At 35.3% G+C, this 13,302-nt stretch overlaps 1 protein-coding gene across 1 annotated transcript; it reads right to left on the reverse strand.

Moving 5' to 3' along the window:
* Positions 1-706: 706 nt before the first annotated feature.
* Positions 707-10,711, reverse strand: LOC144440951 (FAD-dependent oxidoreductase domain-containing protein 1-like). The gene is made up of 7 exons (XM_078130424.1): positions 10,231-10,711; positions 7,015-7,244; positions 6,182-6,276; positions 5,605-5,786; positions 3,997-4,281; positions 3,108-3,212; positions 707-2,181 (listed from the first exon to the last, which is right to left on the reverse strand). The coding sequence occupies exons 1-7, from the start codon at positions 10,510-10,512 to the stop codon at positions 1,927-1,929; spliced, it is 1,434 nt and encodes a 477-aa protein (XP_077986550.1). The 5' UTR covers positions 10,513-10,711; the 3' UTR covers positions 707-1,926.
* Between the last annotated feature and the right edge of the window lie 2,591 nt (positions 10,712-13,302).

Below are 13,302 nucleotides of genomic sequence, written 5' to 3' on the forward strand. Positions count from 1 at the left end.
TGATCTGGTTACCCTTTGACCCCAACCATTCTTCGTCATCATGTGCATGATGTCCGCGCATGTGGGAGAAATGCCTTATGTGTATGTTCACCCCAAGTTTTAATCTTTTTACAAATTAGCACCTACATTTCAGAAATGTTATCATTTTTATATTATAATAGTTTTAAAGGGAGAACATTTGATTTGTGGGGGGGGGATTCGAAAAACATAGAGTGAGAGAGAGAGAGAGAGAGAGAGAGAGAGAGAGAGAGAGAGAGAGAGAGAGAGAGAGAGCGAGAGAGAGAGAGATGGAAATTGCATGTAGTCCATGATGATTTCAATAGGATGACTAAGATTCGGTGGTAAAAAAAAATATTCATCATAAGATAAAATCTTATTTTAAACATTAAATACAACAAAGAAATTAGTATTTTAAAAACATAAACAAATATTCATGTATTCCAAATACTAAGTAATAAGATAAGATAACACTTTATTTTAGCCGTTTAGAAAATTTTACATTTCTAATTTGGTATTTAAACAAAATAAAGTTAATAATGATCTATGAAATATAAATATTAAAGTATACAGTAGTTCTAGTGTGTGTCTATTGACTACATGTATCATCCAGGTATATGTAGAGAGCGGTTATAATATCCTTATGTTTTGATTGTAGTATATATCTAAATTGCTCTCCTCTATCTAAGTTTATAAAGTTTGAGTTGAGGGTAGTGATAATATGTTTAGATGTTTATACATATATAGCAAAGACATAAACAATATGAATGAGTAAATAAAATATTTATTAATAAAATAAAATAAAATAAAAAAATCCATACCACATATATTATACACCAACTACAGTCCCTCTGAAGTGTATTATATCATACACAAGCCAAATTATTGTCTTTCAACAGAAAATATGGATTATACACCCTGTTTGTTCTCTTCATGACATCCCATGTCTACATTACTGGTTTTCCGGTGGATTATACACCCTGTTTGTTCTTTTCATGACAACCCATGTCTACATTACTGGTTTTCCGGTGGATTATACACCCTGTTTGTTCTTTTCATGACAACCCATGTCTACATTACTGGTTTCCGGTGGATTATACACCCTGTTTGTTCTCTTCATGACAACCCATGTCTACATTACTGGTTTTCCGGTGGATTATACACCCTGTTTGTTCTCTTCATGACAACCCATGTCTACATTACTAGTTTCCGGTGGATTATACACCCTGTTTGTTCTCTTCATGCCAACCCATGTCTACATTACTGGTTTCTGGTGCTTGAAATGGGTGAAAACATTCCAAATCACCATTATTTTTCCCATTCTTCATAAATTATGCTTGAGGTAGTGTAATGATATTATTCCCCAACATTTTACTTCATTCAACCTCAGACAAGTATCTGTGATTCAACTGGAAAATACTCGTGACCAAAGGGTTTGTCACTACAAGTCCTAGCAAATTGTATATATTGACAAGACACTTGTATTTTCCTCAGCTGAATGAAGACAAATATTGGCCAATAACATTTAGTAAATATTTTCTTACACAGGGTTATATATTAATCTACACCAATAATAAGTATAAGACAAAAAAATGTTGACTAAAACTGTCGTGACAAGCTTACAAGTAAATAGGATACCCATATTGTGATTACCCGTACACTGTAACAATGAGTGATGCATTTAATATGATCTTTTATCTAGCAATAAATATACTGTCGATAGTCAGTAAAATTCATAAATCCCAGGCTGGTCTTCAAAATGCAACACATGCAAATTGACAGCACTGGTGAGGTTTAAAGAAAGAATCTCATATCCCAAGGCACATAATATGTTTTAGAGCATATGTCGGTGTAACTGTCCAGTAATCTTACCAATGCAAAAAAAACTAAGACTAAAAAACTGATACTTCAGTACATATTTTACAAGTCTCATATAATGTTTTTTTCAAAGATTGGTTGTTTGTTTACAAATCTATCGAAACTAAACCTGGATAAATCAATGGTTGTAAAAGTACCATCTAAAATCAATTCACTAATTGCTCGACCTACGGCTGGTGATTGTTGTATTCCATGGCCACTGAAACCATTTGCAAAGTACAAATTAGAAATGATAGGATGTTGTCCAATGATGGCATTCTGATCGACTGTGTTGTAGTCGTAATATCCAGCCCAGGCACTTTTTACCTGTAAAATAGGAACACAGGTAAATCAATTAGACAATTCATCACCAAATTACAAAACTGATGGTACTCTTCACACTTTTCATCTGTAAAAGATGTATTAAACTTTACATACCCCTATATTCAATGAAGCAATTACAATACATCATATGCCAATTATTGGAAAAACAAGAGTTTGCACAGTTTCGCCACTAGGAGTGCTGTTCAGCTTTTTGATGGGACTTGAGGATACAGTCTCCATGTATTATAGTTTTTACCTCCCGTAATGGTACAGGAGGTATTAAAATACAAATGTCCGTCTGTGTGTGTGTCCGTCTGTCTGTCTGTCTGTGTGTCTGTGTCATCATTTTCTAAAATTCGGCTGGCTCAATTGTAATGAAATTTGGAATATATAATCTTTAGGGTAATAGCTAGACCTGATTAGGTTTTCAGCCAGATCGGTTAATGTTTAATTATAGAAATTTGCATATTAATGAAATCAAATAATTAAGCAATATCTTAAGACTGCATACTTCAATTTCAATATAATTTAGTAAATTCATTATAACAACATACATTTGTCCTATAAAATTTGATGATGTACCTTACAGCATTAACGAATAATTTGCATAATTAATTATTTTAAGAATGCATACTTCATATTCAACATAATTTAGTACATACGTTAACCATATGAAAACACATATGTCCTATATAGTTAGTTGATGTACCTTACAGTGTTAATGAATAATTTGCATAATTAATGATTTTCGGTAATTAGGCTATATCATAAGAATACATACTTCAATTTCAATATAATTCAGTACACATGTTAACAATAACAATCGCACATGTCCTGTAAAGCTTGTTGATGTACCTTTCAGTGTAAATGAATAATTTGCATAATTAATTATTCTTGGTAATTAGGCTATATCTTACTATATACAGTACCTTCAGAGCTTCAAAGACAGGTATTCTGTTGGCTAAAAGGGGCCATATTTTCTCATCAAACCAGTCATAATCAATTTCAAGGTCTTCAGTATTTGGCTCTTCTTCCTACATGATATGAAGGAAAAAAGGGATAGGTTCATCCTATAGCTTTCAATACTTAATACCTCAAGATTGTCTGTATAATGGATGCACGATTTGACTCTGGGTCAGTGAAGATCAGTACCTTTTAGAATGTAGTCAGGAGGAAACTCAATGTTGATATTTTGTTCATAATAGCCTCGTGGAACTTAACAACAAAAGAGAGGGAACTTTATTTAAAGTTAATATTTTGTTCATAATAGTGAAGAACTTCACAATGAATGTGAGGGAATTTACTGTTGATATTTTATTCAATTAGTAAGGAACTTCACCTCCAAGAAAGACAGAATTCAATGTTAACATTTTGTTCACAATAGTGAGGGACTTCATCAAAACGAATGCGGCTAATTTGACAATGAAAGTTGTTACAGTTTTGCTGTTACTTTGCTAATAAAAAATTCCCTCCTCAGTGAATATCAGGAAAAAACTGAGGTTACAATACAAAGTTTTGAAATAGTGATCAAAATATTTAAGTTAACCTATTTTAGAGAATCCAAGATGGCTACTAAATAATGTGTTAACTCTGTAGGGAAATAAAAGATTGTTGACGTCCACAAAAACATCACGGTGAACCAAAAATTTCTTTTATTTAATTTGAAAAGGACAAAGAACAAGCATTCACCTGGTAATGTTTGGAGATATATGAATAACTTTGATTTTCAGAGAAAAACGTCCCCGAGGAGCATTCTACATGTACCTTAAATGTGCATATCAAATACAATTGCAATATGGTGAATATACGTGGATATACCTCAGATGGTGACATTCCAGCCACATAGGTTCCAGCAGACCCTTCCATTCTGAAGTGGGCTCCTGTGGGGTCTATAACAAGTGGACTGGGTGCCTTGGGTCCATTTACACAATGAAAGACAAAGATGAATCTTTTCCTTGGTTGTACAGGTAGCTGTGTTGAAATAACATCATTATCAAGTTCATTTGTAATAAGTCTTGTCACTTCACCAGCATTGGCGCCAGCTGCATTGACAACAGTACGGCATGATAATGGAACAACCTCATCACTATTTGGTAAAGAAAGCTAGAGAAAAATAGAGAAGATACAGTTATAAGACTATGACAGTTACTTGTAACGTTTCTTCATATTCTTAGTGATTCCTTACTTATGCTCGTTGTAAGATGGCTAAATAAGAAGCTCTTCTGAACCTTTTGAAAGACTAAATGAGCTCTATTCATCAATACTTAACTTATAAATTCCTCAAATATGTTTATTTCATGATGATAAACAAACACAGTTGTATCAATAAATAATCCCATGACATCCTTATGACCACTGATAAGATAGCTCTAGTACAAGAAAATAGGTTGAATTATGGCTTTATGATTTTTTTCACCTCCCATCTCAAAGGTCTGAACAGGGTTATTATAATCTGTCAGTTAAATTGGCTTAAGGGGCAATATCAAATTTTATATGCCATGATAGTCCAGTTTTTGAAGAAAAAAAATATAGAAAAGATATTATTTTTTGGCCACTGGGGTGCTGCTACTTGTAGATGTTTGTGTGCTATTTTCACGGTGTCTATCTCAACATGAAACCTAGTGATCAGGTTCACTGATCTTGATAGTTTATTCAATGGTTTTGACTCAGTCTACGGAAAACAGCAACGTATATTTAGTCTAAGAACTTGGGAAGCTACACCCAGAATCTACCAAATGCTGTAGTGTACATTGAAAATTGTCCTCTTCCCCACAGAATTCTTAGGTAAATTTAATACTTCTATTTTGCTCCCTTCACTTTCAATGGTGTTATTTTTATAACTCAATTTTTGCACTTCTACATGCCATGACTATTGAAAAATTTAACCCTAACATGTCAACTTTCCCTAGACTGGGGCTTTCACCCTCACAGGCAGCTTCTTAGGAAGTGTAGCATGTGGGCGACTGGAATATGACATATTGAAAGTTAGAGGACCAAAAACTAAAAGGAACACTGCCGTCATTAAGGCAAATGCCCCTGAAAGTCAGGGTTCTTAAAATCTTTCCAAACTTTGTCACATGGATGCCTGCTTCTTATCCTTTTGAAATACAAAAAGAAATTTTGAGGTCCATTGTCATGCTTTCTTCTAGGAAATTGACTGACAATCTAATGTTCTCAGATAGAGTTAGCACAGTATTCACAGTGGCCATATTGGATTCTAAAATGGTAGCCATATTGGATTCTAAAATGTCTTAAATTTGATAACATTTTGACCTCTATGTCAAAATTTTGCATTGTTCTCGATTTTTAACTGGTAATAAGTTAAGAATTTTCTTTAGCAAAAGTTATCTAGAACAATTAATTTCCAAGGCACATTTTACGTTAAATCAAAAGTATACATAAATTAAATGTACATGTATGTCTTACCTCCAGATTCTTTATTATATTTCCATTGTCAAGGTTGTTGTGTTTATCATAAACTAATTTTTCTTGTTTAAGTTTAAACCCTGATACTTCACCATGTATGTATTTTACACCCAATGATATCGCTTTACGTTTCAAAGCATCCAATAAGGTCCAGGGATCAAACCAGCCTTCACTTCCAACACCTGCACATGGTTAAAGAGTCAAAGGAAGTTTCACTTTTTGGCCAAGGTTAAAAAATGTACGAGTTGTAATTTTTTGACTTGTTTTCATTAATGATGTGACTTTTAATTTTAATAATTCACTTTACGATCTCTGGGCCAAAAACAAATACTCAACAGCATGTCATATTAAAATGTCAATTTGAAATTTTTCTCACTTGAGAGAAAGTAAGGTATTACATGCATGCATCATGTGTGTGTGTGTGTGTGTGTGTGTGTGTGTGTGTGTGTGTGTGTGTGTGTGTCTGTCTGTCTGTCTGTCTGTGTGTGTGTGTGTGTGTGTCTGTGTCTGTGTCTGTGTCTGTGTCTGTGTCTGTGTGTAATAATGTAATGTACCAGGATATGTAAGATATACTTACCATATCCACCTAATTCAATGCCTTTTGTATTGAGCCATGGAAATTTTTCTTTCAACTGTCTTTTACTCAGCAGATCTACATGAACACCACAGTCTCTATATATATATAACAAAAACTCTATTTTTCAGTGCGTTACCACCACAGTCTCTACATATATACAATAAAAACTCTATTTTTCAGTGCATTACCACCACAGTCTCTACATATATACAATAAAAACTCTATTTTTCAGTGCTTTACCACCAGTCTCTATATAGATATAACAAAAACTCTATTTTTCATTTCTTTACCACCAGTCTCTATATAGATACATTCTAATACAATCTGATTAAAATCCGATGTAGGTGTCGGCTAATTGTTCATTGCTATTTTACCTTCGTTATTTTGCCTGAATTGACCTTCTTGGTACATGTTTACATTTTTAGCCTGATCGCCTCCTCTACATCTGAACTGGGGCACATGCAAACGAATTTCTGCTCAGTGAGACACACAGCCAATCAGGTTGTGTCTTACTTGTCATGAGCCGATGTACAACGGCTGGTCCTACCTTTACTACTACTACATGGCGTTATTTGTGCACACACGCAACCGACAACGTACGAAGTATTTCAACTGTAAAAACATTCTGTGATTGTATTGCTATATATTTACGGTAATTAAAGAATTCTTGTTTAGATGTCCCTCTATGCATTTCGTCTTATGTACATGTTAGCTACATTGGAACGCGTCCCTCCCCCTCCACAGATGTATGCATGCAACCAGTAGTCAAGTTAGTTTGAAATGGAGAAAACCTTTCATAATCCAAGGTATAAATAAAAAGCAGGATTGGTTACCGTTGAACTGCATGGTTGTCTATCAAAGTTTGTGCACCTTGTGCTGTAGCTAGATACAGATATCCATGTCTATGGAATTGTACATCTGGTGGATCTTCATGATCTACTGTAAGATATTCTCTAATACTCTGCAAGAACTCTGAACTAAACTTGGAGAGGAGAATGTTCTCTGGTAGTGAAAATTGTTGTCGGATTCCACCAATGGATAACACTGTAGATGCTCTTGTGTACTGAGAACAAAACAATTTAACAATTTAGATCTTTATATCTGGGGGGGGGGGGGGGGGGGGGGGGGATTTAACCACTGGGCAATTCTGGTAGGGGTGTGTGGCCAAAGCTGTCAACCCCAGACCCCATTTTAGACCAATTTTGACCCAAAACCAATACCCCATTTTAGACCGTTCAACTTTTTAGAAGACCCCATTTTAGACCAATGTTGAACGCATGGCTAAACGATGGATGCAATGTTGCGCATGTGCAGTTAATGTAACAATGCATTATGGGGTGATATCTAAAACCAAGCATTTCACTTTTCAGGGGGTGTGCACGCTATCTCAACCAGTGAATTAGCAGGGGAAAATTCCCGAACTCGTCAAGAATTATTAAGGAGCTCCTTCCGTTTTAGACCAAACAAAATGAAAAATTGTGAAATGTGGACCCCATTTTAGACTCATCAGCTCTCAAAAGGCAGTACCCATTTTAGACCAAAGAACGAAAAACCCTACCCCAAAGGGCGGCACATATATGTATACCCAATAGGTGGGCGTATCCCCCCCCCCCCCCCCCCCATACATTGAGCTATTGATTTCAACCCTAAATCAATTTGGGACTTCTAATGGAGATGATCGCAGTAATCGTAGATTATACGTACAAAATGTATAGGAACTAGACTAACTATATAAATGGACATTGAATATCCAATATCTAGACACAGGCTATCTGGTCAGGCACTTTCAGTCACAGCATTTGCCATATACATGTATTATGGTTATGTTTGTGTGCAATTCAACATGTTCATGGGTCAATGAAGGTACAGATTTTAGAGTGAGTAAATTTTAAGGTATTTCATTTCTTATGTGTTACATGTACAGCTACACACATGCAAGTTTTTATACCATAAGATGACACAATGTAACTTATGGCATGCAATATGTTTAAAATATTTATGTATTTGTTTTCTCAAGGCAGCTGACAGTGTGCCGCTCTCTTAAAGTTTGAAGCATGTGTATGTGTATTTAGCCACTTCTTTAATTATATTCTCATTTTTACTGTTCATTATATTAAGGAATTTTTCTGTCTGTCAAATCTGGGGGCCATATTTTAAAGTGTGCTAATACTGATTTTCTTTCGTCGGTGAACATTTTACAGTTTACGATAAAGTGTTGCTCATCTTCAATTTCATTGGTTTGGCACATGGGGCATGTTCTACTGGCTATGACTTGTTTATTGTGTTTACCTGTTTCTATGTTTAGTTTGTGTGAACTTATCCTTAGTTTTATATATATATATATATATATACCAAAACTATTACGCTCTGCCACTGCGGTATAGAGCACTGTCTTAGCAGATTGATACTCACCGAGTTATATATATATATATATATATATATATATATAACTCGGTGAGTATCAATCTGCTAAGACAGTGCTCTATACCGCAGTGGCAGAGCGTAATAGTTTTGGTAGTACTGGAACTCTTTCTTGGGTGTAACTCGGAGTTTCACGCATATTGCGATCATCAGAGTGTCTGATGATCGCAATATGCGTGAAACTCCGAGTTACACCCAAGAAAGAGTTCCAGTACTACCAAAACTATATATATATATATATATATATATATATATATATATATATATATATATATATATATATATATATATATATATATATATATATATATATATATATATATATATATATATATATATATATATATATATATATATATATATATATATATATTTAGTTTTGGTAGTACTGGAACTCTTTCTTGGGTGTATTACACCCAAGAAAGAGTTCCAGTACTACCAAAACTATTACGCTCTGCCACTGCGGTATAGAGCACTGTCTTAGCAGATTGATATTCACCGAGTTATATATATATTTATGTATATATATAAATGAAAGAAGACGAGTCTGATATTACATTGTGGATTTACACTATGGACCGTTTCACCAGAAGGATCGTATATATATATATATATATATATATATATATATATATATATATATATATATATATATATATATATATATATATATATATATATATATATATATATATATATATATATATATATATAGACACACATAGAGTGTATGGGGGGGTCATCATGTTTTAGAATTAAGTGATTGGGGGGTCAGCCTGTTTTTGGTTTTACAGATGGGGGGGGGGGGGGGGGGTCAGTGACTTTTTGTCGGCCCGATTTAAGAATCCACCCCCCCCCCCCAGGCTGGAGAAACTGACCGGTCCCTTACATGTCGCCCCCCCCCCCCCCCCCCATTTCCCGGTGTGGCTGTGAAATTCGATTGCGATTCACTTCGTCCCATTTTCAACTCGTCCCATTTCAACTCGCCCCAATTTAAAGTCGCCCCATTTTCAACTCGCCCAAACAACACTAGAAAATGTTTATAAATCTAAACGATACATGGACTCGAAGTACATGATTTACATGATTTTACCTACGTAGCCAGTTGAAGCGTAGCAAATGTAACATTTCGTAGCAGCGGAAAGTGCGTGTGGGTTTTGGCTAAGTGTTTGGTAGATCTAGAACTTATACTAGCACAACTTTCCTCAGTCATGGAATATCACTTTTCACATTAGGACTTAATGTTTACAACCCAAATAAGAAATAATAATGATAATAACCAGGGAGAATATTAGTGACCGACACGCTTACGACTTCCGCGTACGGGTTTTGGAGACGTATCTCCTCTCCGGCTCCCTAGTTAACGCGACTAAGTATTGTAGTATGTGTTTACAGCGCAAGTGGTAATTCATTAGTGGAATACGAGATACCACAGACCCTCCAAACTGAGTACTACTAGCTTCGATTTCATATATGTACAGATAAATTATATTGTAAAGAGTTGGGGCGAGTTGAAATGGGGTGAGTTGAAATTGGGACGAAGTGATCCGTCACCGTGAAATTCATGACACTACGTTTTTCGCGTTTGTATTTATAGAACCTGTGTACACACAGTTATGCCTACTTACAGAAGGATCTCGCTCAATTACTACGACCTTCAAATCTCGCATATCTCTTCTTTTCAAAAAGTACGCTATACTCGAACCGACCGCCCCTCCACCAACGATGACAATGTCTGCTTGGCTTGGTAGTCCTTCTTTCAATTCATGGTCATACGGCGAAAATGACTTGTCGATTTTATGTCCATCCCTAAAGTCTTTCAGGAAACTCATGCCTCTCGCCGCGATTTCAATTTGTTTACGTGGTGGGCGAAGTAGATGTTTATAAGCGTTCAACAAGTACGTCAACATCTCGGCTCGCGATCGATCAGAAGCTCCCAGGTCATGAAGGATTGTGCAGGATCGACCCTAGTCCTGCTTGCAGATGGTGCACGTGTCTATACTACTGACATGACCCTCCAATTGTATAGAACATGTACATCAGTGAAAGTTGGACCGGAAGTTGTGACGGTACAGGGGCTCATGCCTCGATCGCAGTCACACGCGTCAACGAACAGTTATCCTTATCATGGTTGATGAGGGCGCACAGTTCAAGGATATTCGAGCATATTCGAGTACGGTCATGGAGTATATTATATATAATATATAATAATAATGACTTTTATTATCAAAATGCTTTAAAATACACATCGACAAACGGGTAACCCTGTTAGGACCAGCCTAATCTACCCAGGGGCCCAAGCAAGTTTGTTATATAGCTGGTATCGGTACATACAAAATACTAGTAATTCGTTTAGCTTTAATTTTAGCTTGGAGGAATTATACTGACTCCAAGATTTTAGTAAAGTGAAGCTCCGCGGATCCGAGGACTGTGAGAGAGTCTATCTGAGCCCCCTGTGGTGCTATGGGCATGGCAAACTGTCTGCCTGTCTGTCTGTTTGTGTGTGTGTGTGTGTGTGTGTGTAAACAACTCAAAGTCAAAAACCGCTAGACCAATTGCCATATTTTGTGGCTATATTACCTTGGGTGTCTAAGGTTAGAAAATTGTTCAAATCAAAATGATCTCACCACCAGTGTGTGATTTGGGTAAAAAATATGATTTTTGGTCAAAAAATGTAAGCTCAAAAAACTACAGCGCAGATCAGTCTGAAATTTGGTGGGAAGTTTCTTAGGAGTGTTTAGATTTATGTATGAATTGCTCATGACATGATCCCATCAGTGATACGCAAATTAGGTATACAATTAAATGTGTGTTTTTGGTCAAAAGTCTTTAATACCAAAACTACTGAGCAGATTAGGCTGAAATTTGATTGGAACAGTCTTCAGAGTGTTTATATTAAGAATCAATCAAGACATGATGATCCCATCAGTGATATGCAAATTAGGGTAAAAAATATCTTTTGGTTAAAATCTATAATTCCAAATAATTGAGCAGATTGGGTTGAAATTTGATGGGAATGTTCTTAGTGGTGTTTAGATTAAGAATTGTTCATGACATGATGGTTCCATTAGGTCTAAAAACATGTCTTTATGGTCAAAAATCTAAAATTCCAAAACTACCTAGCAGATTGGGCTGAAATTTAATGGGGATGCATCTGGGCATGTGTAGATGAAGCAGTATTGACAACGTGATGATACTATCAGCAACAGTAATATGCAAATTAGGTCTAAAAATGCCAATTTTGGTCAAAAACTTATATCTTGAAACTGCATGGTGAAAGTGGTTGAAACTTGGTGAGGATGTTTCTGGAGGTGTTATTTTGCAGTTATTGTTCACATTAAAACACAATTGGCCCTAGCAACCATGACCATGCCCTTAGCAACACTGAAATGATGCATATTACAAAGATAACAACAGGTATGAGTAAGTGAATACAGATTCAAAATACGTATGGAAATATGCCTAGCAACAGGATAATGCCCATAGCAACAGCTTAATGATGGTCTATATTGCAAATATGAAAAGTGGGAAAGGCAGGCTAAGCAAGTTAATGAAGATTCCAAAAATATATGCAAATATGCCTAGCAATAAGACCATGCCCATTTCAACAATTAAATACAGTGGGCTACAACGCCATTGTGCTATTTTTTATGATAGCACTGCATAGGAGCTTGGCCCGCGACTGTTGCACCAGGGTCCACAGGGAACAGCAAGTGTGTAATTGATTGATTGATCGATAAATATATTGATTGATTGATTGATTGATTGATTGATTGATTGATTGATTGATTGATTGATTGATTGATTGATTGATTGATTGATTGATTGATTGATTGATTGAATGCTAATTTTTTGTGGTGAAATTAATTATTTTTTGCGTGATATCAATTAATTGACTGCTTGATTTTTGTGGTGATATAAAACTGTTTTTCCTTCTTTCCCTGGCTAGTTTTCTCTCTTTCAGCTGTATACAATTCTCTTTTTATTGACTAAATAAAGACATCCTGTCCATTCTTCTATTCTTATCTAAATTAAAACACCCCTAATCTCATAATTACCAGGGGATAGGTTACAGCCAAAATTTGCTTTATCTCTTATCTACTGGGTTATTATCACAACTAACACACAGTCAGTAACATGCAACTTTAATACTAGTTTGCATATCACTGACTGTGTGTTCGGTGTAATAATAACTCAACAGAGTAACTTTTTTTAAACAGTTCTTCAGTTTACTTTGAAATTAGCCAGGCTAGAAAACCAATTCGAAGTGAGGATTACTTGTGTATTACTACAAACATTTTGACCTTTTATTTTGATGATAGTACTTTCTAATTATCAAGACAGTAAAATCATAGATGTTAGAGAAGTCTCTTTTCTAACATCTATAGTAAAATATAGTTACTTTGTAAATTATTTTCCCTTTTCCCATTTATACTTGGCTGTAAACTTTCTCTTTCTAAACTTCGTCAAAATGAGACCTCATGAATTCATGCTGTTTAATAAAAATACCGCCAATGGCGTTGTAACACAACTGTAGTTTTTAAAAATGTTTATCCATATGCTAGTCTATGCTAACAATAGGTGTTTATTTGCTGAATAACTATCCAGTTGCCTATCCAACCATGTTGCTATCTTTACGATAAATGCTATCATTTGGCTGTTGCTATGGGCGTGGTCATGTTGTTAGATATATTTGCATA

This window comes from Glandiceps talaboti, chromosome 10, assembly GCF_964340395.1.
Source record: "Glandiceps talaboti chromosome 10, keGlaTala1.1, whole genome shotgun sequence".
Taxonomy (NCBI): domain Eukaryota; kingdom Metazoa; phylum Hemichordata; class Enteropneusta; family Spengelidae; genus Glandiceps; species Glandiceps talaboti.

Excerpts from the sequence above, each read along its gene's own strand:
- LOC144440951 (XM_078130424.1), bottom strand. The coding sequence starts at position 10,512 with ATGTTGACGTACTTGTTGAACGCTTATAAACATCTACTTCGCCCACCA. Across the intron at positions 6,277-7,014 it reads GACAACCATGCAGTTCAACG|AGACTGTGGTGTTCATGTAG; the intron begins GTAACCAATCCT and ends ATATATATATAG. Across the intron at positions 4,282-5,604 it reads ATATAATAAAGAATCTGGAG|CTTTCTTTACCAAATAGTGA; the intron begins GTAAGACATACA and ends ATTTTTCTCTAG.